The sequence below is a fragment of the Nerophis ophidion genome, linkage group LG15 (genome assembly GCF_033978795.1).
Source record: "Nerophis ophidion isolate RoL-2023_Sa linkage group LG15, RoL_Noph_v1.0, whole genome shotgun sequence".
NCBI lineage: Eukaryota > Metazoa > Chordata > Actinopteri > Syngnathiformes > Syngnathidae > Nerophis > Nerophis ophidion.
In genome coordinates, this window is record NC_084625.1 from 55,129,182 (window position 1) to 55,155,119 (window position 25,938).

The following is a 25,938-nucleotide window of genomic DNA, read 5'->3' on the forward strand; positions in this document are numbered from 1 at the left end:
AATAAAGAAAAAGCCACTGGGTGACCGGTGCAATGGATGTGGAGTGGATATAGTTAACATTGTGAGAGTCCAGTCCATAGTGCATCTAGTTAATAGTGTGAGAGTCCAGTCCATAGTGCATCTAGTTAATAGTGTGAGAGTCCAGTCCATAGTGCATCTAGTTAATAGTGTGAGAGTCCAGTCCATAGTGCATCTAGTTAATAGTGTGAGAGTCCAGTCCATAGTGCATCTAGTTAATAGTGTGAGAGTCCAGTCCATAGTGCATCTAGTTAATAGTGTGAGAGTCCAGTCCATAGTGCATCTAGTTAATAGTGTGAGAGTCCAGTCCATAGTGCATCTAGTTAATAGTGTGAGAGTCCAGTCCATAGTGCATCTAGTTAATAGTGTGAGAGTCCAGTCCATAGTGCATCTAGTTAATAGTGTGAGAGTCCAGTCCATAGTGCATCTAGTTAATAGTGTGAGAGTCCAGTCCATAGTGCATCTAGTTAATAGTGTGAGAGTCCAGTCCATAGTGGATCTAGTTAACAGTGTGAGAGTCCAGTCCATAGTGCATCTAGTTAATAGTGTGAGAGTCCAGTCCATAGTGGATCTAGTTAACAGTGTGAGAGTCCAGTCCATAGTGCATCTAGTTAATAGTGTGAGAGTCCAGTCCATAGTGCATCTAGTTAATAGTGTGAGAGTCCAGTCCATAGTGGATCTAGTTAACAGTGTGAGAGTCCAGTCCATAGTGCATCTAGTTAATAGTGTGAGAGTCCAGTCCATAGTGGATCTAGTTAATAGTGTGAGAGTCCAGTCCATAGTGCATCTAGTTAATAGTGTGAGAGTCCAGTCCATAGTGGATCTAGTTAATAGTGTGAGAGTCCAGTCCATAGTGCATCTAGTTAATAGTGTGAGAGTCCAGTCCATAGTGTATCTAGTTAATAGTGTGAGAGTCCAGTCCATAGTGGATCTAACATAATAGTGTGAGAGTCCAGTCCATAGTGTATCTAGTTAATAGTGTGAGAGTCCAGTCCATAGTGGATCTAACATAATAGTGTGAGAGTCCAGTCCATAGTGTATCTAGTTAATAGTGTGAGAGTCCAGTCCATAGTGGATTTAACATAATAGTGTGAGAGTCCAGTCCATAGTGGATCTAGTTAATAGTGTGAGAGTCCAGTCCATAGTGGATCTAGTTAATAGTGTGAGAGTCCAGTCCATAGTGCATCTAGTTAATAGTGTGAGAGTCCAGTCCATAGTGGATCTAGTTAATAGTGTGAGAGTCCAGTCCATAGTGCATCTAGTTAATAGTGTGAGAGTCCAGTCCATAGTGTATCTAGTTAATAGTGTGAGAGTCCAGTCCATAGTGGATCTAACATAATAGTGTGAGAGTCCAGTCCATAGTGTATCTAGTTAATAGTGTGAGAGTCCAGTCCATAGTGGATCTAACATAATAGTGTGAGAGTCCAGTCCATAGTGTATCTAGTTAATAGTGTGAGAGTCCAGTCCATAGTGGATTTAACATAATAGTGTGAGAGTCCAGTCCATAGTGGATCTAACATAATAGTGTGAGAGTCCAGTCCATAGTGTATCTAGTTAATAGTGTGAGAGTCCAGTCCATAGTGGATCTAACATAACAGTGTGAGAGTCCAGTCCATAGTGGATCTAACATAATAGTGAGAGTCCAGTCCATAGTGGATCTAACATAATAGTGTGAGAGTCCAGTCCATAGTGGATCTAACATAATAGTGTGAGAGTCCAGTCCATAGTGTATCTAGTTAATAGTGTGAGAGTCCAGTCCATAGTGGATCTAACATAATAGTGAGAGTCCAGTCCATAGTGGATCTAACATAATAGTGAGAGTCCAGTCCATAGTGGATCTAACATAATAGTGTGAGAGTCCAGTCCATAGTGGATCTAACATAATAGTGTGAGAGTCCAGTCCATAGTGGATCTAACATAACAGTGTGAGAGTCCAGTCCATAGTGGGATCAGTAGGAGATCATCTTGAGTAGAGACAAGTCAGCAGCGCAGAGATGTCCCCAATGGATGCACAGATGAGTGGTCCACCCCGCTCGCGCCTCATCTGTGGTCACCTGATAACCTTTCCACGCAGGAGAGGTGGGAAAAGCAGAAAAGAGACGGTCCAAAATACATCTTTTGACCCAATTGTAGTTTGAGCTGCATGTTAAAAATGTTCCTAAAACATCTTTCATCTCCGTAATTTCGCTGGTTGTGGTCCCATTTTGTCCATCACCGACGCTGAGATCATTGTTTATGTCTTTGTTACGTCTCCTGTATTGTTTTTTTGGGTCTCCCCAATGCTAGCCATTAAAATATTGCAGTTGGTATATTATGCGGCTGCTCGAACAAGAAAGCTTGACCAGGATGCCCACTGACTGCCGGTACGATTTGAAGATTTTGTTACTTCCGTACAAAATACTTAACGGTTCCGTCTCCAAAAAGACTGTGGGATTAGTGACCCCCACAGCTCCAGAGTGTTTTCCTATCAGGCTGCAGTGTCATCACCTGTCGACCAGGTCATGCCTTGTTTTGGTTTTTGATGTGGTTCTTTCTATAATCATTGTTTAGTTCCTCTCCAGTACTCCTATTTTTCAGTTTTCACTTCCTGTTTCTTGTTTTTGCAGCACTTTTACTTTGTTTGCAAGCGCACCTGTTCTCGTTTACTTATCAAGTCTATTCAGGCTCTGCTGTTGCCGCTAGCTCTACTGGATCATTGCGCATAGTTTAGTTTTATTGTATCTACGTTACTTAAGTCATGCCATGCTAAGGACATCAATGTTTCTTGCTTCCATCGAAGTCGGCAATGTGGCAAAACTCCTAGTTTAAAAATCAGAAACATTATTACCTGCACATCATTTCCTGTTACCCTCTGGGATCCCGGCTACTACCGCTATCATGCAGCGCCATCATAAAGTTCCGTAGCAAGCAACAGTTAGAGATGCTGCTACCTCAGTAGAAGCACTCAGGTACCACCTTAAAACTCATTTATATACTCTAGCTTTTAAATAGACACCTTGTTTAGACGGGTTGAACCGCCATGTTTACTCTGTGCCCCCCCTCTCCTGCTTGGAGGGGATACCAGGGGGCCATGGTTCATTTCTGGAGAGGTAGCAGTCTGGAGGACCACAGCTATAGACATGTCTGCGTAGTCTGAAAGATGTATTACCCTGCCACCATGACTATCTGTTCATTTCCCCAAGGACTGATCTCCCACTTTATCTATGAAATCAACAATTAATTCAACAATATTCATTCAACAAATCAACAAGTGCAGCCACTCACTCCATTGCAGCCGGTCACCCTGGAAGGGGGATTCCTACTTACGGGGTCACTTTTCAAGGTTTCTTCTTTTAGTTTTTCCTTGCCCGCCCAGATGTGGGTTCAGATCAGAGGATGCCGATGCCTTTTGTGCCATTTGTGATTAAGGGCTACGTAAATAAAATGTGATTGATTGAAAGTTGACAAGACTTTGCAGCATCGCGTGGACATCGGGGGCGGTACCTCTGGATTGGCAGACCGGGGTGGTGGTTCCTCTCTTTAAGAAGGGGGACCGGAGGGTGTGTTCCAACTATCGTGGGATCACACTCCTCAGCCTTCCCGGTAAGGTTTATTCAGGTGTACTGGAGAGGAGGCTACGTCGGATAGTCGAACCTCGGATTCAGGAGGAACAGTGTGGTTTTCGTCCTGGTGGTGGAACTGTGGACCAGCTCTATACTCTCGGCAGGGTTCTTGAGGGTGCATGGGAGTTTGCCCAACCAGTCTACATGTGCTTTGTGGACTTGGAGAAGGCATTCGACCGTGTCCCTCGGGAAGTCCTGTGGGGAGTGCTCAGAGAGTATGGGGTATCGGACTGTCTTATTGTGGCGGTCCGTTCCCTGTATGATCAGTGTCAGAACATAGTCCACTCCCTGTATGATCAGTGTCAGAACATAGTCCGCATTGCCGGCAGTAAGTCGGACACGTTTCCAGTGAGGGTTGGACTCCGCCAAGGCTGTCCTTTGTCACCGATTCTGTTCATAACTTTTATGGACAGAATTTCTAGGCGCAGTCAAGGCGTTGAGGGGTTCCGGTTTGGTGGCTGCAGGATTAGGTCTCTGCTTTTTGCAGATGATGTGGTCCTGATGGCTTCATCTGACCGGGATCTTCAGCTCTCGCTGGATCGTTTCGCAGCCGAGTGTGAAGCGACCGGAATGAGAATCAGCACCTCCAAGTCCGAGTCCATGGTTCTCGCCTGGAAAAGGGTGGAGTGCCATCTCCGGGTTGGGGAGGAGACCCTGCCCCAAGTGGAGGAGTTCAAGTACCTAGGAGTCTTGTTCACGAGTGAGGGAAGAGTGGATGGTGAGATCGACAGGCGGATCGGTGCGGCGTCTTCAGTAATGCGGACGTTGTACTGATCTGTTGTGGTGAAGAAGGAGCTGAGCCAGAAGGCAAAGCTCTCAATTTACTGGTCGATCTACGTTCCCATCCTCACCTATGGTCATGAGCGTTGGGTTATGATTGAAAGGACAAGATCACGGGTACAAGCGGCCCAAATGAGTTTCCTCTGCTGGGTGGCGGGTCTCTCCCTTAGAGATAGGGTGAGAAGCTCTGCCATCCGGGAGGAACTCAAAGTAAAGCCGCTGCTCCTTCACATGGAGAGGAGCCAGATGAGGTGGTTCGGGCATCTGGTCAGGATGCCACCCGAACGCCTCCCTAGGGAGGTGTTTAGGGCACGTCCAACCGGTAGGAGGCCACGGGGAAGACCCAGGACACGTTGGGAAGACTATGTCTCCCGGCTGGCCTGGGAACGCCTCGGGATCCCCCGGGAAGAGCTAGACGAAGTGGCTGGGGAGAGGGAAGTCTGGGTTTCCCTGCTTAGGCTGTTGCCCCCGCGACCCGACCTCGGATAAGCGGAAGATGATGGATGGATGGATGGATGATTGAAGGTAAGAGTTTTAGAGGTGAAAGCAAGCTAATCCTGTATTTCCTTATTGTTGATGTTTCCCCTGCAGGCTTGAGCTGTGCCGAGTATCAACATTCGGGGAAGGCCTCGTGTGTGAGCCTCAACTGGACGTTGGGCGACGCACAGTTGGAGGTTGTAAACACAGCAACAGGAAGGAGACGTGACTCAGGGATGCCCTCACGCCTCTGCAAACACACCTTGTTCACCTGCTGGAGCAGACTTTACTGCAAGGTAAAGAAATAGCACTTCCCTAAGTTGGTGATGGTGTGTCATAGGGTTGTCCCAATACCAATAATTTGGTACCGGTACCAAAATCTATAATGATACTTTTCCAAATAAAGGGAACTATGGAAAAAAGTCATGTTTAGCTTTATTTCAACAGAAAATTTTACAATACAATAAGCAGATGTTCATATTGCACTCAAAGAACAAGTTTAGAAGGTTAAAATATAAATTAAAGGGTATTAAACACTTTGGGCTTTTGCTGTTGCACTCAATACGTAATACAAAAGCTTTCTTAACATAATCTTACATTTTTTATGGTTGGCACTCCTGGTCCGTGCTCTAAGACAAAATACAATTATTCGTAATTACTAAAAACAAAACTAAATAAGCCATGTAGCAGGTAAAACACACTTTTGTTAAAGATGAATCACAAATTGTAGAAATTGCAGCAAATTAAGCCATTTTACTTACATTAGTTGACGCTAGATGGGCGGTTTTAACTCCGCTAATTTTTGGCATCAAGCCAAGCAGTCTATGTGTCTTCATGTTATGTACCTGCATGTTATCTACCTACATGTTATGTACCTACATGTTATGTACCTACATGTTATGTACCTACATGTTATGTACCTACATGGTATGTCTCTTCACGTTATGTACCTACAAGTTATGTACCTACATGTTATGTACCTACATGGTATGTCTCTTCACGTTATGTACCTACATGTTATGTACCTACATGGTATGTCTCTTCACGTTATGTACCTACATGTTATGTACCTACATGTTATGTACCTACATGTTATATACCTACATAAATGGGTTGTACTTGTATAGCGCTTTTCTACCTTCAAGGTACTCAAAGCGCTTTGACACTACTTCCACATTTACCCATTCACACACACATTCACACACTGATGGAGGGAGCTGCCATGCAAGGCGCCAACCAGCACCCATCAGGAGCAAGGGTGAAGTGTCTTGCTCAGGACACAACGGACGTGACGAGGTTGGTACTAGGTGGGAATTGAACCAGGGACGCTCGGGTTGCGCACGGCCACTCCCCCACTGCGCCACGCCGTCTTCATGTTATGTACCTGCATGTTATGTACCTACATGTTATGTACCTACATGTTATGTACCTACAAGGTATGTCTCTTCATGTTATGTACCTAAATGTTATGTACCTACATGTTATGTACCTACAAGGTATGTCTCTTCATGTTATGTACCTACATGTTATGTACCTACATGTTATGTCTCTTCATGTTATATACCTACATGTTATGTATGTGCACATTATGTACCTACACGTTATGTACCTGCATGTTATGTCTCTTCATGTTATATATCTACATGTTATGTATCTACATGTTATGTACCTACATGTTTTGTATCTACATGTTATGTCTCTTCATGTTATGTATCTACATGTTATGTACCTACATGTTATGTCTCTTCATGTTATATACCTACATGTTATGTATCTACATGTTATGTATCTACATGTTATGTACCTACATGTTATGTATCTACATGTTATGTATCTACATGTTATGTACCTACATGTTATGTATCTACATGTTATGTATCTACATGTTATGTATCTACATGTTATGTATCTACATGTTATGTACCTACATGTTATGTATCTACATGTTATGTATCTACATGTTATGTATCTACATGTTATGTATCTACATGTTATGTATCTACATGTTATGTCTCTTCATGTTATGTATCTACATGTTATGTATCTACATGTTATGTCTCTTCATGTTATGTATCTACATGTTATGTATCTACATGTTATGTCTCTTCATGTTATGTATCTACATGTTATGTATCTACATGTTATGTATCTGCATGTTATGTATCTACATGTTATGTCTCTACATGTTATGTCTCTTCATGTTATGTCTCTTCATGTTATGTATCTACATGTTCTGTATCTGCATGTTATGTCTCTTCATGTTATGTCTCTTCATGTTATGTATCTACATGTTATGTATCTACATGTTATGTCTCTTCATGTTATGTATCTACATGTTATGTATCTACATGTTATGTCTCTTCATGTTATATATCTACATGTTCTGTATCTGCATGTTATGTATCTACATGTTATGTATCTACATGTTATGTCTCTTCATGTTATGTATCTACATGTTATGTATCTACATGTTATGTCTCTTCATGTTATGTATCTACATGTTATGTATCTACATGTTATGTATCTGCATGTTATGTATCTACATGTTATGTCTCTACATGTTATGTCTCTTCATGTTATGTCTCTTCATGTTATGTATCTACATGTTCTGTATCTGCATGTTATGTCTCTTCATGTTATGTCTCTTCATGTTATGTATCTACATGTTATGTATCTACATGTTATGTCTCTTCATGTTATGTATCTACTTGTTATGTATCTACATGTTATGTATCTACATGTTCTGTATCTGCATGTTATGTATCTACATGTTATGTATCTACATGTTATGTATCTACATGTTATGTATCTACATGTTATGTATCTACATGTTCTGTATCTGCATGTTATGTATCTACATGTTATGTCTCTACATGTTATGTCTCTTCATGTTATGTCTCTTCATGTTATGTATCTACATGTTCTGTATCTGCATGTTATGTCTCTTCATGTTATGTCTCTTCATATTATATATCTACATGTTATGTATCTACATGTTATGTATCTACATGTTATGTCTCTTCATGTTATGTATCTACATGTTCTGTATCTGCATGTTATGTCTCTTCATGTTATATATCTACAAGTTATGTATCTACATGTTATGTATCTACATGTTATGTATCTACATGTTATGTATCTACATGTTATGTATCTACATGTTATGTCTCTTCATGTTATGTATCTACATGTTATGTCTCTTCATGTTATGTATCTACATGTTCTGTATCTGCATGTTATGTATCTACATGTTATATATCTACAAGTTATGTATCTACATGTTATGTATCTACATGTTTTGTATCTACATGTTATGTCTCTTCATGTTATGTATCTACATGTTATGTATCTACATGTTATGTATCTACATGTTATGTCTCTTCATGTTATGTATCTACATGTTTTGTATCTACATGTTATGTCTCTTCATGTTATGTATCTACATGTTCTGTATCTGCATGTTATGTCTCTTCATGTTATGTATCTACATGTTTTGTATCTACATGTTATGTCTCTTCATGTTATGTATCTACATGTTATGTATCTTCATGTTATGTACCTACATGTTATGTATCTACATGTTATGTCTCTTCATGTTATGTCTCTTCATGTTATGTCTCTTCATGTTATGTATCTACATGTTCTGTATCTGCATGTTATGTCTCTTCATGTTATGTATCTACTTGTTATGTATCTACATGTTATGTATCTACATGTTCTGTATCTGCATGTTATGTATCTACATGTTATGTATCTACATGTTATGTATCTACATGTTATGTATCTACATGTTCTGTATCTGCATGTTATGTATCTACATGTTATGTCTCTACATGTTATGTCTCTTCATGTTATGTCTCTTCATGTTATGTATCTACATGTTCTGTATCTGCATGTTATGTCTCTTCATGTTATGTCTCTTCATGTTATGTATCTACATGTTATGTATCTACATGTTATGTCTCTTCATGTTATGTATCTACATGTTCTGTATCTGCATGTTATGTCTCTTCATGTTATGTCTCTTCATGTTATGTATCTACATGTTATGTCTCTTCATGTTGTCTCTTCATATTATATATCTACATGTTATGTCTCTTCATGTTATGTATCTACATGTTATATATCTACATGTTATGTCTCTTCATGTTATGTATCTACATGTTCTGTATCTGCATGTTATGTCTCTTCATGTTATGTCTCTTCATATTATATATCTACATGTTATGTATCTACATGTTATGTATCTACATGTTATGTCTCTTCATGTTATGTATCTACATGTTCTGTATCTGCATGTTATGTCTCTTCATGTTATATATCTACAAGTTATGTATCTACATGTTATGTATCTACATGTTATGTATCTACATGTTATGTCTCTTCATGTTATGTACCTACATGTTCTGTATCTGCATGTTATGTCTCTTCATGTTATATATCTACAAGTTATGTATCTACATGTTATGTATCTACATGTTTTGTATCTACATGTTATGTCTCTTCATGTTATATACCTACATGTTATGTATCTACATGTTATGTATCTACATGTTATGTCTCTTCATGTTATGTATCTACATGTTCTGTATCTGCATGTTATGTCTCTTCATGTTATATATCTACAAGTTATGTATCTACATGTTATGTATCTACATGTTATGTATCTACATGTTATGTCTCTTCATGTTATGTATCTACATGTTCTGTATCTGCATGTTATGTCTCTTCATGTTATATATCTACAAGTTATGTATCTACATGTTATGTATCTACATGTTTTGTATCTACATGTTATGTCTCTTCATGTTATATACCTACATGTTATGTATCTACATGTTATGTATCTACATGTTATGTCTCTTCATGTTATGTATCTACATGTTCTGTATCTGCATGTTATGTCTCTTCATGTTATATATCTACAAGTTATGTATCTACATGTTATGTATCTACATGTTATGTATCTACATGTTATGTATCTACATGTTATGTCTCTTCATGTTATGTATCTGCATGTTATATATCTACAAGTTATGTATCTACATGTTATGTATCTACATGTTTTGTATCTACATGTTATGTCTCTTCATGTTATATACCTACATGTTATGTATCTACATGTTATGTATCTACATGTTATGTCTCTTCATGTTATGTACCTACATGTTATGTATCTACATGTTATGTATCTACATGTTATGTCTCTTCATGTTATATACCTACATGTTATGTATCTACATGTTATGTATCTACATGTTATGTCTCTTCATGTTATGTACCTACATGTTCTGTATCTGCATGTTATGTCTCTTCATGTTATATATCTACAAGTTATGTATCTACATGTTATGTATCTACATGTTTTGTATCTACATGTTATGTCTCTTCATGTTATATACCTACATGTTATGTATCTACATGTTATGTATCTACATGTTATGTCTCTTCATGTTATGTACCTACATGTTCTGTATCTGCATGTTATGTCTCTTCATGTTATATATCTACAAGTTATGTATCTACATGTTATGTATCTACATGTTTTGTATCTACATGTTATGTCTCTTCATGTTATATACCTACATGTTATGTATCTACATGTTATGTATCTACATGTTATGTCTCTTCAAGTTATGTACCTACATGTTATGTATCTACATGTTATGTCTCTTCATGTTATGTATCTACATGTTTTGTATCTACATGTTATGTCTCTTCATGTTATGTATCTACATGTTCTGTATCTGCATGTTATGTCTCTTCATGTTATGTATCTACATGTTTTGTATCTACATGTTATGTCTCTTCATGTTATATACCTACATGTTATGTCTCTTCATGTTATGTATCTACATGTTCTGTATCTACATGTTATGTCTCTTCATGTTATGTATCTACATGTTTTGTATCTACATGTTATGTCTCTTCATGTTATGTATCTACATGTTATGTCTCTTCATGTTGTCTCTTCATATTATATATCTACATGTTATGTCTCTTCATGTTATGTATCTACATGTTATATATCTACATGTTATGTCTCTTCATGTTATGTCTCTTCATGTTATGTATCTACATGTTATATATCTACAAGTTATGTATCTGCATGTTATGTCTCTTCATGTTATGTCTCTTCATGTTATGTATCTACATGTTATGTCTCTTCATGTTGTCTCTTCATATTATATATCTACATGTTATGTCTCTTCATGTTATGTATCTACATGTTATATACCTACATGTTATGTCTCTTCATGTTATGTATCTACATGTTCTGTATCTGCATGTTATGTCTCTTCATGTTATGTCTCTTCATATTATATATCTACATGTTATGTATCTACATGTTATGTATCTACATGTTATGTCTCTTCATGTTATGTATCTACATGTTCTGTATCTGCATGTTATGTCTCTTCATGTTATATATCTACAAGTTATGTATCTACATGTTATGTATCTACATGTTATGTATCTACATGTTATGTATCTACATGTTATGTCTCTTCATGTTATGTACCTACATGTTCTGTATCTGCATGTTATGTCTCTTCATGTTATATATCTACAAGTTATGTATCTACATGTTATGTATCTACATGTTTTGTATCTACATGTTATGTCTCTTCATGTTATATACCTACATGTTATGTATCTACATGTTATGTATCTACATGTTATGTCTCTTCATGTTATGTATCTACATGTTCTGTATCTGCATGTTATGTCTCTTCATGTTATATATCTACAAGTTATGTATCTACATGTTATGTATCTACATGTTATGTATCTACATGTTATGTCTCTTCATGTTATGTATCTACATGTTCTGTATCTGCATGTTATGTCTCTTCATGTTATATATCTACAAGTTATGTATCTACATGTTATGTATCTACATGTTTTGTATCTACATGTTATGTCTCTTCATGTTATATACCTACATGTTATGTATCTACATGTTATGTATCTACATGTTATGTCTCTTCATGTTATGTATCTACATGTTCTGTATCTGCATGTTATGTCTCTTCATGTTATATATCTACAAGTTATGTATCTACATGTTATGTATCTACATGTTATGTATCTACATGTTATGTATCTACATGTTATGTCTCTTCATGTTATGTATCTGCATGTTATATATCTACAAGTTATGTATCTACATGTTATGTATCTACATGTTTTGTATCTACATGTTATGTCTCTTCATGTTATATACCTACATGTTATGTATCTACATGTTATGTATCTACATGTTATGTCTCTTCATGTTATGTACCTACATGTTATGTATCTACATGTTATGTATCTACATGTTATGTCTCTTCATGTTATATACCTACATGTTATGTATCTACATGTTATGTATCTACATGTTATGTCTCTTCATGTTATGTACCTACATGTTCTGTATCTGCATGTTATGTCTCTTCATGTTATATATCTACAAGTTATGTATCTACATGTTATGTATCTACATGTTTTGTATCTACATGTTATGTCTCTTCATGTTATATACCTACATGTTATGTATCTACATGTTATGTATCTACATGTTATGTCTCTTCAAGTTATGTACCTACATGTTATGTATCTACATGTTATGTCTCTTCATGTTATGTATCTACATGTTTTGTATCTACATGTTATGTCTCTTCATGTTATGTATCTACATGTTCTGTATCTGCATGTTATGTCTCTTCATGTTATGTATCTACATGTTTTGTATCTACATGTTATGTCTCTTCATGTTATATACCTACATGTTATGTCTCTTCATGTTATGTATCTACATGTTCTGTATCTACATGTTATGTCTCTTCATGTTATGTATCTACATGTTTTGTATCTACATGTTATGTCTCTTCATGTTATGTATCTACATGTTATGTCTCTTCATGTTGTCTCTTCATATTATATATCTACATGTTATGTCTCTTCATGTTATGTATCTACATGTTATATATCTACATGTTATGTCTCTTCATGTTATGTATCTACATGTTCTGTATCTGCATGTTATGTCTCTTCATGTTATGTCTCTTCATATTATATATCTACATGTTATGTATCTACATGTTATGTATCTACATGTTATGTCTCTTCATGTTATGTATCTACATGTTCTGTATCTGCATGTTATGTCTCTTCATGTTATATATCTACAAGTTATGTATCTACATGTTATGTATCTACATGTTTTGTATCTACATGTTATGTCTCTTCATGTTATATACCTACATGTTATGTATCTACATGTTATGTATCTACATGTTATGTCTCTTCATGTTATGTATCTACATGTTCTGTATCTGCATGTTATGTATCTACATGTTATATATCTACAAGTTATGTATCTACATGTTATGTATCTACATGTTTTGTATCTACATGTTATGTCTCTTCATGTTATATACCTACATGTTATGTATCTACATGTTATGTATCTACATGTTATGTCTCTTCATGTTATGTATCTACATGTTCTGTATCTGCATGTTATGTCTCTTCATGTTATATATCTACAAGTTATGTATCTACATGTTATGTATCTACATGTTATGTCTCTTCATGTTATGTATCTACATGTTCTGTATCTGCATGTTATGTCTCTTCATGTTATATATCTACAAGTTATGTATCTACATGTTATGTATCTACATGTTTTGTATCTACATGTTATGTCTCTTCATGTTATGTATCTACATGTTATGTATCTACATGTTATGTATCTACATGTTATGTCTCTTCATGTTATATACCTACATGTTATGTATCTACATGTTATGTATCTACATGTTATGTCTCTTCATGTTATGTATCTACATGTTCTGTATCTACATGTTATGTCTCTTCATGTTATGTACCTACATGTTCTGTATCTGCATGTTATGTCTCTTCATGTTATATATCTACAAGTTATGTATCTACATGTTATGTATCTACATGTTTTGTATCTACATGTTATGTCTCTTCATGTTATATACCTACATGTTATGTATCTACATGTTATGTATCTACATGTTATGTCTCTTCATGTTATGTACCTACATGTTATGTATCTACATGTTATGTATCTACATGTTCTGTATCTACATGTTATGTCTCTTCATGTTATGTATCTACATGTTTTGTATCTACATGTTATGTCTCTTCATGTTATGTATCTACATGTTTTGTATCTACATGTTATGTCTCTTCATGTTATGTATCTACATGTTTTGTATCTACATGTTATGTCTCTTCATGTTATGTATCTACATGTTCTGTATCTGCATGTTATGTCTCTTCATGTTATGTCTCTTCATGTTATGTATCTACATGTTTTGTATCTACATGTTATGTCTCTTCATGTTATGTATCTACATGTTTTGTATCTACATGTTATGTCTCTTCATGTTATGTATCTACATGTTCTGTATCTGCATGTTATGTCTCTTCATGTTATGTCTCTTCATATTATATATCTACATGTTATGTATCTACATGTTATGTATCTACATGTTATGTCTCTTCATGTTATGTATCTACATGTTCTGTATCTGCATGTTATGTCTCTTCATGTTATATATCTACAAGTTATGTATCTACATGTTATGTATCTACATGTTTTGTATCTACATGTTATGTCTCTTCATGTTATATACCTACATGTTATGTATCTACATGTTATGTATCTACATGTTATGTCTCTTCATGTTATGTATCTACATGTTCTGTATCTGCATGTTATGTATCTACATGTTATATATCTACAAGTTATGTATCTACATGTTATGTATCTACATGTTTTGTATCTACATGTTATGTCTCTTCATGTTATATACCTACATGTTATGTATCTACATGTTATGTATCTACATGTTATGTCTCTTCATGTTATGTATCTACATGTTCTGTATCTGCATGTTATGTCTCTTCATGTTATATATCTACAAGTTATGTATCTACATGTTATGTATCTACATGTTATGTCTCTTCATGTTATGTATCTACATGTTCTGTATCTGCATGTTATGTCTCTTCATGTTATATATCTACAAGTTATGTATCTACATGTTATGTATCTACATGTTTTGTATCTACATGTTATGTCTCTTCATGTTATGTATCTACATGTTATGTATCTACATGTTATGTCTCTTCATGTTATGTACCTACATGTTCTGTATCTGCATGTTATGTCTCTTCATGTTATATATCTACAAGTTATGTATCTACATGTTATGTATCTACATGTTTTGTATCTACATGTTATGTCTCTTCATGTTATATACCTACATGTTATGTATCTACATGTTATGTATCTACATGTTATGTCTCTTCATGTTATGTACCTACATGTTATGTATCTACATGTTATGTATCTACATGTTCTGTATCTACATGTTATGTCTCTTCATGTTATGTATCTACATGTTTTGTATCTACATGTTATGTCTCTTCATGTTATGTATCTACATGTTTTGTATCTACATGTTATGTCTCTTCATGTTATGTATCTACATGTTTTGTATCTACATGTTATGTCTCTTCATGTTATGTACCTACATGTTATGTATCTACATGTTCTGTATCTACATGTTATGTCTCTTCATGTTATGTATCTACATGTTTTGTATCTACATGTTATGTCTCTTCATGTTATGTATCTACATGTTTTGTATCTACATGTTATGTCTCTTCATGTTATGTACCTACATGTTATGTATCTACATGTTCTGTATCTACATGTTATGTCTCTTCATGTTATGTATCTACATGTTTTGTATCTACATGTTATGTCTCTTCATGTTATGTATCTACATGTTTTGTATCTACATGTTATGTCTCTTCATGTTATGTATCTACATGTTATGTATCTACATGTTATGTATCTACATGTTTTGTATGTACATGTTATGTCTCTTCATGTTATGTATCTACATGTTTTGTATCTACATGTTATGTCTCTTCATGTTATGTACCTACATGTTATGTATCTACATGTTTTGTATCTACATGTTATGTCTCTTCATGTTATGTATCTACATGTTTTGTATCTACATGTTATGTCTCTTCATGTTATGTACCTACATGTTATGTATCTACATGTTCTGTATCTACATGTTATGTCTCTTCATGTTATGTATCTACATGTTTTGTATCTACATGTTATGTCTCTTCATGTTATGTATCTACATGTTTTGTATCTACATGTTATGTCTCTTCATGTTATGTATCTACATGTTATGTATCTACATGTTATGTATCTACATGTTTTGTATGTACATGTTATGTCTCTTCATGTTATGTATCTACATGTTTTGTATCTACATGTTATGTCTCTTCATGTTATGTACCTACATGTTATGTATCTACATGTTTTGTATCTACATGTTATGTCTCTTCATGTTATGTATCTACATGTTTTGTATCTACATGTTATGTCTCTTCATGTTATGTATCTACATGTTATGTATCTACATGTTTTGTATGTACATTTGCACAAGAGGGGAGCTGGTTAACTTATGAGAGTAGTGTGTCTGTGTCTGTGTTTGTGTTTGTGTTTGTGTTTGTGTTTGTGAGAATGTCGAGGTGTTGTGTGCATGACGTCAATGAGTGAGTGAGTGAGTAAAGATAGAGAGGAGGTGTTGTGTGCATGACGTCAGTGAGTGAGTGAGTGAGTAAAGAGAGAGAGGAGGTGTTGTGTGCATGACGTCAGTGAGTGAGTGAGTGAGTAAAGAGAGAGAGGAGGTGTTGTGTGCATGACGTCAGTGAGTGAGTGAGTGGGTGAGTAAAGAGAGAGAGAAGTGGCGCATGTACTGCATAGTAGAGTGATGAATGGGTCTGGTTGTGTCCTGCAAAATGAATAATAAAGTAACCAGTTTGTCACAAATTGTGGCCTCAAATTCTGACTCGAAAGCTGAGCTTAGCAAAGCCGTTGCTGGGTAAAGTAAAGTGTGTGACCCCCGATGAAAACATCAACCCTAAAGGGAATGTCTACACTTTGCTCCTCTGCTACGAACAGCAGGACAGGTGTAACAATTACATTCTTACCTGTCACTCTTTATAACTCCTTGTGCAGACCTGAATGTTCATTTTTAAATGTCTACCTAAGTTTGAAGCAAAGATGCTAATACTAATCAAGGCATGTTTTAAAGCAACCCTTGAAGCGCAGCACTTCTTTGTTTAAAGTGTCAATTTACCTTAGTTTTGAAGCCCAAATATCTCCATATTGTACTTCCCCACCCTCTTGTTAACCAGTAGAATTGTACTTTGTATTGTTAACTTTGAAGTCCGAATACCTCCATATTGTACATAGCACAGTCTTTATTAACCCGTACATTTTAGTTTTTATTGTTAGTTTTGAAGTCCAATTACCTCCATATTGTAGTACACACCCTCTTTATTAACCAGTCGAATCGTAGTTTTTGTTAGTTTTGTAATACAAACACCCTAAATTGTACTTCACACACACTCTTTATTAACCAGTAGAATTGTAGTTTTTATTGTTAGTTTTGTAATACAAACACCCTAAATTGTACTTCACACACACTCTTTATTAACCAGTAGAATTGTAGTTTTTATTGTTAGTTTTGTAATACAAACACCCTAAATTGTACTTCACACACACTCTTTATTAACCAGTAGAATTGTAGTTTTTATTGTTAGTTTTGTAATACAAACACCCCAAATTGTACTTCACACACACTCTTTATTAACCAGTAGAATTGTAGTTTTTGTTAGTTTTGTAATACAAACACCCTAAATTGTACTTCACACACCCTCTTTATTAACCAGTAGAATTGTAGTTTTTATTGTTAGTTTTGTAATACAAACACCCTAAATTGTACTTCACACACACTCTTTATTAACCAGTAGAATTGTAGTTTTTATTGTTAGTTTTGTAATACAAACACCCTAAATTGTACTTCACACACACTCTTTATTAACCAGTAGAATTGTAGTTTTTATTGTTAGTTTTGTAATACAAACACCCTAAATTGTACTTCACACACACTCTTTATTAACCAGTAGAATTGTAGTTTTTATTGTTAGTTTTGTAATACAAACACCCTAAATTGTACTTCACACACACTCTTTATTAACCACTAGAATTGTAGTTTTTGTTGTTAGTTTTGTAATACAAACACCCTAAATTGTACTTCACACACACTCTTTATTAACCAGTAGAATTGTAGTTTTTATTGTTAGTTTTGTAATACAAACACCCTAAATTGTACTTCACACACACTCTTTATTAACCAGTAGAATTGTAGTTTTTATTGTTAGTTTTGTAATACAAACACCCTAAATTGTACTTCACACACCCTCTTTATTAACCAGTAGAATTGTAGTTTTTATTGTTAGTTTTGTAATACAAACACCCTAAATTGTACTTCACACACACTCTTTATTAACCAGTAGAATTGTAGTTTTTATTGTTAGTTTTGTAATACAAACACCCTAAATTGTACTTCACACACACTCTTTATTAACCAGTAGAATTGTAGTTTTTGTTAGTTTTGTAATACAAACACCCTAAATTGTACTTCACACACACTCTTTATTAACCAGTAGAATTGTAGTTTTTATTGTTAGTTTTGTAATACAAACACCCTAAATTGTACTTCACACACACTCTTTATTAACCAGTAGAATTGTAGTTTTTGTTAGTTTTGTAATACAAACACCCTAAATTGTACTTCACACACACTCTTTATTAACCAGTAGAATTGTAGTTTTTGTTAGTTTTGTAATACAAACACCCTAAATTGTACTTCACACACACTCTTTATTAACCAGTAGAATTGTAGTTTTTGTTAGTTTTGTAATACAAACACCCTAAATTGTACTTCACACACACTCTTTATTAACCAGTAGAATTGTAGTTTTTATTGTTAGTTTTGTAATACAAACACCCTAAATTGTACTTCACACACACTCTTTATTAACCAGTAGAATTGTAGTTTTTGTTAGTTTTGTAATACAAACACCCTAAATTGTACTTCACACACACTCTTTATTAACCAGTAGAATTGTAGTTTTTATTGTTAGTTTTGTAATACAAACACCCTAAATTGTACTTCACACACACTCTTTATTAACCAGTAGAATTGTAGTTTTTGTTAGTTTTGTAATACAAACACCCTAAATTGTACTTCACACACACTCTTTATTAACCAGTAGAATTGTAGTTTTTATTGTTAGTTTTGTAATACAAACACCCTACATTGTACTTCACACACACTCTTTATTAACCAGTAGAATTGTAGTTTTTATTGTTAGTTTTGTAATACAAACACCCTAAATTGTACTTCACACACACTCTTTATTAACCAGTAGAATTGTAGTTTTTGTTAGTTTTGTAATACAAACACCCTAAATTGTACTTCACACACACTCTTTATTAACCAGTAGAATTGTAGTTTTTATTGTTAGTTTTGTAATACAAACACCCTAAATTGTACTTCACACACACTCTTTATTAACCAGTAGAATTGTAGTTTTTATTGTTAGTTTTGTAATACAAACACCCTAAATTGTACTTCACACACACTCTTTATTAACCAGTAGAATTGTAGTTTTTGTTAGTTTTGTAATACAAACACCCTAAATTGTACTTCACACACACTCTTTATTAACCAGTAGAATTGTAGTTTTTATTGTTAGTTTTGTAATACAAACACCCTAAATTGTACTTCACACACACTCTTTATTAACCAGTAGAATTGTAGTTTTTGTTAGTTTTGTAATACAAACACCCTAAATTGTACTTCACACACACTCTTTATTAACCAGTAGAATTGTAGTTTTTATTGTTAGTTTTGTAATACAAACACCCTAAATTGTACTTCACACACACTCTTTATTAACCAGTAGAATTGTAGTTTTTGTTAGTTTTGTAATACAAACACCCTAAATTGTACTTCACACACACTCTTTATTAACCAGTAGAATTGTAGTTTTTGTTAGTTTTGTAATACAAACACCCTAAATTGTACTTCACACACACTCTTTATTAACCAGTAGAATTGTAGTTTTTGTTAGTTTTGTAATACAAACACCCTAAATTGTACTTCACACACACTCTTTATTAACCAGTAGAATTGTAGTTTTTGTTGTTAGTTTTGTAATACAAACACCCTAAATTGTACTTCACACACACTCTTTATTAACCAGTAGAATTGTAGTTTTTGTTGTTAGTTTTGTAATACAAACACCCTAAATTGTACTTCACACACACTCTTTATTAACCAGTAGAATTGTAGTTTTTATTGTTAGTTTTGTAATACAAACACCCTAAATTGTACTTCACACACACTCTTTATTAACCAGTAGAATTGTAGTTTTTATTGTTAGTTTTGTAATACAAACACCCTAAATTGTACTTCACACACACTCTTTATTAACCAGTAGAATTGTAGTTTTTATTGTTAGTTTTGTAATACAAACACCCTAAATTGTACTTCACACACACTCTTTATTAACCAGTAGAATTGTAGTTTTTATTGTTAGTTTTGTAATACAAACACCCTAAATTGTACTTCACACACACTCTTTATCAACCAGTAGAATTGTAGTTTTTATTGTTAGTTTTGTAATACAAACACCCTAAATTGTACTTCACACACACTCTTTATTAACCAGTAGAATTGTAGTTTTTATTGTTAGTTTTGTAATACAAACACCCCAAATTGTACTTCACACACACTCTTTATTAACCAGTAGAATTGTAGTTTTTATTGTTAGTTTTGTAATACAAACACCCTAAATTGTACTTCACACACACTCTTTATTAACCAGTAGAATTGTAGTTTTTATTGTTAGTTTTGTAATACAAACACCCTAAATTGTACTTCACACACACTCTTTATTAACCAGTAGAATTGTAGTTTTTGTTAGTTTTGTAATACAAACACCCTAAATTGTACTTCACACACACTCTTTATTAACCAGTAGAATTGTAGTTTTTATTGTTAGTTTTGTAATACAAACACCCTAAATTGTACTTCACACACACTCTTTATTAACCAGTAGAATTGTATTGTTTTGCCATTCTTCCTCCGCATGATGTTCTTACTTTGATGCACTTTGTGTGTGTGTTTTGACACAATCAACTTCATGTGCCTGTAGATAGCGCCACACAGATGAAAGAACGATAGTGGTGCTTTTCCAAGGCAGCATAGTACCAATTTGAATCCCCTACTATCGCAGTGCTAAATGAGTGGTGTTATACCGTACAACCCTGGTGTGTCACCGTTATTTCTTTAGCTGTTTATTTTGTGAAGAATCTCCAGGACAAGAAATGTGTCCCCCTCTTGTCTGCGCTGTAGATCAGCCAACATTGATTTGTTTTACTCCTTTTTGGCTCCCCCAAGGTGAGAACAACTCCATTGTGAGCTGCTGGCAGCCAACTGGAGATAACGCTGTTCTGAAAGCTGATAATGCCTTCAGCAATTTCAGTCACTGAAATCCGATTTTGGATAAGTTGATCTATTGTGTAATGTTTGGTTTCAACAAAGAGGAGTTGTGGTAGGTCAAAGTACATGAACACCATCAAGATGGCCTTGTGGCAAAGTCAACGCTCAAACTTTGTTTAGTTTTGTCAAGTTGGCCTTTATTAAGACAGGAAGGAGCGCTTGTCAAATAGCAGAATTGGTCCCAGAAAGACAGAAAGTTCCAATAACCCTTTCATGTTGACATAATACAATTCATCCTAGGAGCCAAAAATGTGCTCCTCAGTTTTTTTTTTGGGCCTGCGACAAATTCTGCAGACAAAATGAAAGACATTTGAACATTCCAAAGAAATGAAGAAAAAGCTTCCAATACGTAGAACATTCCACACAGCCTGTGAAGGACATCCGACTAATGAGAGGAACTAACATTTTTGCAGCAGAGGACCTTTGACCTGGGCTTCACGGTGGCAGAGGGGTTAGTGCGTCTGCCTCACAATACGAAGGTCCTGCAGTCCTGGGTTCAATCCCAGGCTCGGAATCTTTCTGTGTGGAGTTTGCATGTTCTTCCCGTGAATGCGTGGGTTCCCTCCGGGTACTCCGGCTTCCTCCCACTTCCAAAGACATGCACCTGGGGATAGGCCCCTCCCACCTCCAAAGACATGCACCTGGGGATAGGCCCCTCCCACTTCCAAAGACTTGCACCTGGGGATAGGCCCCTCCCACTTCCAAAGACATGCACCTGGGGATAGGCCCCTCCCACCTCCAAAGACATGCACCTGGGGATAGGCCCCTCCCACTTCCAAAGACATGCACCTGGGGATAGGCCCCTCCCACCTCCAAAGACATGCACCTGGGGATAGGTTGATTGGCAACACTAAATGGTCCCTAGTGTGTGAATGTTGTCTGTCTATCTGTGTTGGCCCTGTGATGAGGTGGCGACTTGTCCAGGGTGTACCCCGCCTTCCGCCCGATTGTAGCTGAGATAGGCGCCAGCGCCCCCCGCGACCCCAAAAGGCAATAAGCGGTAGAAAATGGATGGATGGATGGACCTTTGACCTGTATTTTGTTCAGGGGGTCAAAGAGCAGAACTCTCCTGTTTTACTGCCGTCCTTCCTTTATTGGCGTCAAAGAGACTTTAACTTGCTCACACTTCCATTTTTCATCCACAAATATTGAACAACACCATGGGCTAGCTTACGTTAGCATTCAGGGTTTAAATGTCAGCCTTGTCACTTGTGTTTTATTTCCTGTCAGCACTCTTAGTTTGATTGCAGTTCCTGCCTGAGCGCTCGTTTCCCTCACCTGTCCCTGATTGGCAGCCTGGCACACCTGGTGGCCATTGCCAATCAGGCTACTATTTAGAGCCGCCTCGCCCTCAGTGCTGCAGACTGCTTGCTGTCTCCAGTTTTTCTTGACTCCTCCATCCTGTTTCCTGCATTTTTGACATTAAAGTCATGTTTTCCTGCATCAGGCTTGCCATCTCTGCACCGAGGGGTTGGTCCCCAACACTTCCTGACCCCTAACAGGACACATATACTCTTTAAAAGTCGATTCCCACAATTCTTAAGTACACTGAATTCAAAAAGGAATTTGTTTGGCGTTCAGGCTTGTCCTCACCTTGTCTTGTCAAGACTTAGCCGACACGCTGGAGTGGGTTCACACAAACAGTAACAGTCCAAGAGAGGCAACAAGCATGTTGTTGTTCTGGTAGAATGTCAATCAATCAATCAATCAATCAATCAATGTTTATTTATATAGCCCCAAATCACAAATGTCTCAAAGGACTGCACAAATCATTACGACTAAAACATTATCGGAAGAACCCACAAAAGGGCAAGGAAAACTCACACCCAGTAGGCAGGGAGAATTCACATCCAGTGGGACGCCAGTGACAATGCTGACTATGAGAAACCTTGGAGAGGACCTCAGATGTGGGCAACCCCCCCCCCCCCTCTAGGGGACCGAAAGCAATGGATGTGGAGCGGGTCTAACATGATACTGTGAAAGTTCAATCCATAGTGGCTCCAACACAGCCGCCAGAGTCCAGTTCAAAGCGGATCCAAGACAACAGCGAATGTGGCGTACATTTAATGATCGCTAACGTTAGCTATCCAAAATCAATATTATTAGTTGGCACGTGTTACCTACATACATGGTGTGTGTGTGTGTTACCTACATACATGGTGTGTGTGTTACCTACATACATGGTGTGTGTGTGTGTTACCTACATACATGGTGTGTGTGTTACCTACATACATGGTGTGTGTGTTACCTACATACATGGTGTGTGTGTGTGTTACCTACATACATGGTGTGTGTGTTACCTACATACATGGTGGGTGTGTTACCTACATACATAGTGTGTGTGTGTTACCTACATACATGGTGTGTGTGTGTGTTACCTACATACATGGTGTGTGTGTTACCTACATACATGGTGTGTGTGTTACTTACATACATGGTGTGTGTGTTACCTACATACCTGGTGTGTGTGTTACCTACATACATGGTGTGTGTGTTACCTACATACATGGTGTGTGTGTTACCTACATACATGGTGTGTGTGTTACCTACATACCTGGTGTGTGTGTTACCTACATACATGGTGTGTGTGTTACCTACATACATGGTGTGTGTGTTACCTACATACATGGTGTGTGTGTTACCTACATACATGGTGTGTGTGTTACCTACATACACGGTGTGTGTGTTACCTACATACATGGTGTGTGTGTTACTTACATACATGGTGTGTGTGTTACCTACATACATGATGTGTGTGTTACCTACATACATGGTGTGTGTGTTACCTACAAACCTGGTATGTGTGTTACCTACATACATGGTGTGTGTGTTACCTACATACCTGGTGTGTGTGTTACCTACATACATGGTGTGTGTGTTACCTACATACATGGTGTGTGTGTTACCTACATACATGGTGTGTGTGTTACCTACATACATGGTGTGTGTGTTACCTACATACATGGTGTGTGTGTTACCTACATACATGGTGTGTGTGTTACCTACATACATGGTGTGTGTGTGTTACCTACATACATGGTGTGTGTGTTACCTACATACATGGTGTGTGTGTGTTACCTACATACATGGTGTGTGTGTGTGTTACCTACATACATGGTGTGTGTGTTACCTACATACATGGTGTGTGTGTGTTACCTACATACATGGTGTGTGTGTTACCTACATACATGGTGTGTGTGTGTTACCTACATACATGGTGTGTGTGTTACCTACATACATGGTGTGTGTGTGTGTTACCTACATACATGGTGTGTGTGTTACCTACATACATGGTGGGTGTGTTACCTACATACATAGTGTGTGTGTGTTACCTACATACATGGTGTGTGTGTGTGTGTTACCTACATACATGGTGTGTGTGTTACCTACATACATGGTGTGTGTGTTACCTACATACATGGTGTGTGTGTTACCTACATACATGGTGTGTGTGTTACCTACATACATAGTGTGTGTGTGTTACCTACATACATGGTGTGTGTGTGTGTTACCTACATACATGGTGTGTGTGTTACCTACATACATGGTGTGTGTGTTACCTACATACATGGTGTGTGTGTTACCTACATACATGGTGTGTGTGTTACCTACATACATAGTGTGTGTGTGTTACCTACATACATGGTGTGTGTGTTACCTACATACATGGTGTGTGTGTTACCTACATACATGGTGCATGTGTGTGTTGCCTACATACATGGTGTGTGTGTGTGTTACCTACACACATGGTCTGTGTGTTACCTACATACATGGTGTGTGTGTTACCTACATACATGGTGCGTGTGTTACTTACATACATGGTGTGTGTGTTACCTACACACATGGTGTGTGTGTTACCTACATACATGGTGTGTGTGTTACCTACATACATGGTGCGTGTGTTACTTACATACATGGTGTGTGTGTTACCTACATACATGGTGTGTGTGTTACCTACATACATGGTGTGTGTGTTACCTACATACATAGTGTGTGTGTGTTACCTACATACATGGTGTGTGTGTTACCTACATACATGGTGTGTGTGTTACCTACATACATGGTGTGTGTGTGTGTTACCTACATACATGGTGTGTGTGTGTGTTACCTACATACATGGTGTGTGTGTTGCTTACATACATGGTGTGTGTGTTACCTACATACATGGTGTGTGTGTGTTACCTACATACATGGTGCGTGTGTTACCTACATACATGGTGTGTGTGTTACCTACATACATGGTGTGTGTGTGTGTGTTACCTACATACATGGTGTGTGTGTTACCTACATACATGGTGTGTGTGTTACCTACATACATGGTGTGTGTGTTACCTACATACATGGTGTGTGTGTTACCTACATACATAGTGTATGTGTTACCTACATACATAGTGTGTGTGTGTTACCTACATACATGGTGTGTGTGTTACCTACATACATGGTGTGTGTGTTACCTACATACATGGTGTGTGTGTGTTACCTACATACATGGTGTGTGTGTTACCTACATACATGGTGTGTGTGTGTGTTACCTACATACATGGTGTGTGTGTGTGTTACCTACATACATGGTGTGTGTGTTGCTT

General features: G+C 36.5%; 1 protein-coding gene across 2 annotated transcripts in view; it reads left to right on the forward strand.

The window, feature by feature from the left end:
* adarb2 (adenosine deaminase RNA specific B2 (inactive)) overlaps nucleotides 1-25,938 on the forward strand; it is a 470,621-nt gene that overhangs the window by 436,012 nt on the left and 8,671 nt on the right. For both annotated transcript variants that reach the window (XM_061922410.1, XM_061922411.1), the window contains exon 9: nucleotides 4,992-5,173. In XM_061922410.1, the coding sequence (XP_061778394.1) occupies nucleotides 4,992-5,173 (182 nt within the window). The remainder of the gene's footprint in view (nucleotides 1-4,991; nucleotides 5,174-25,938) is intronic.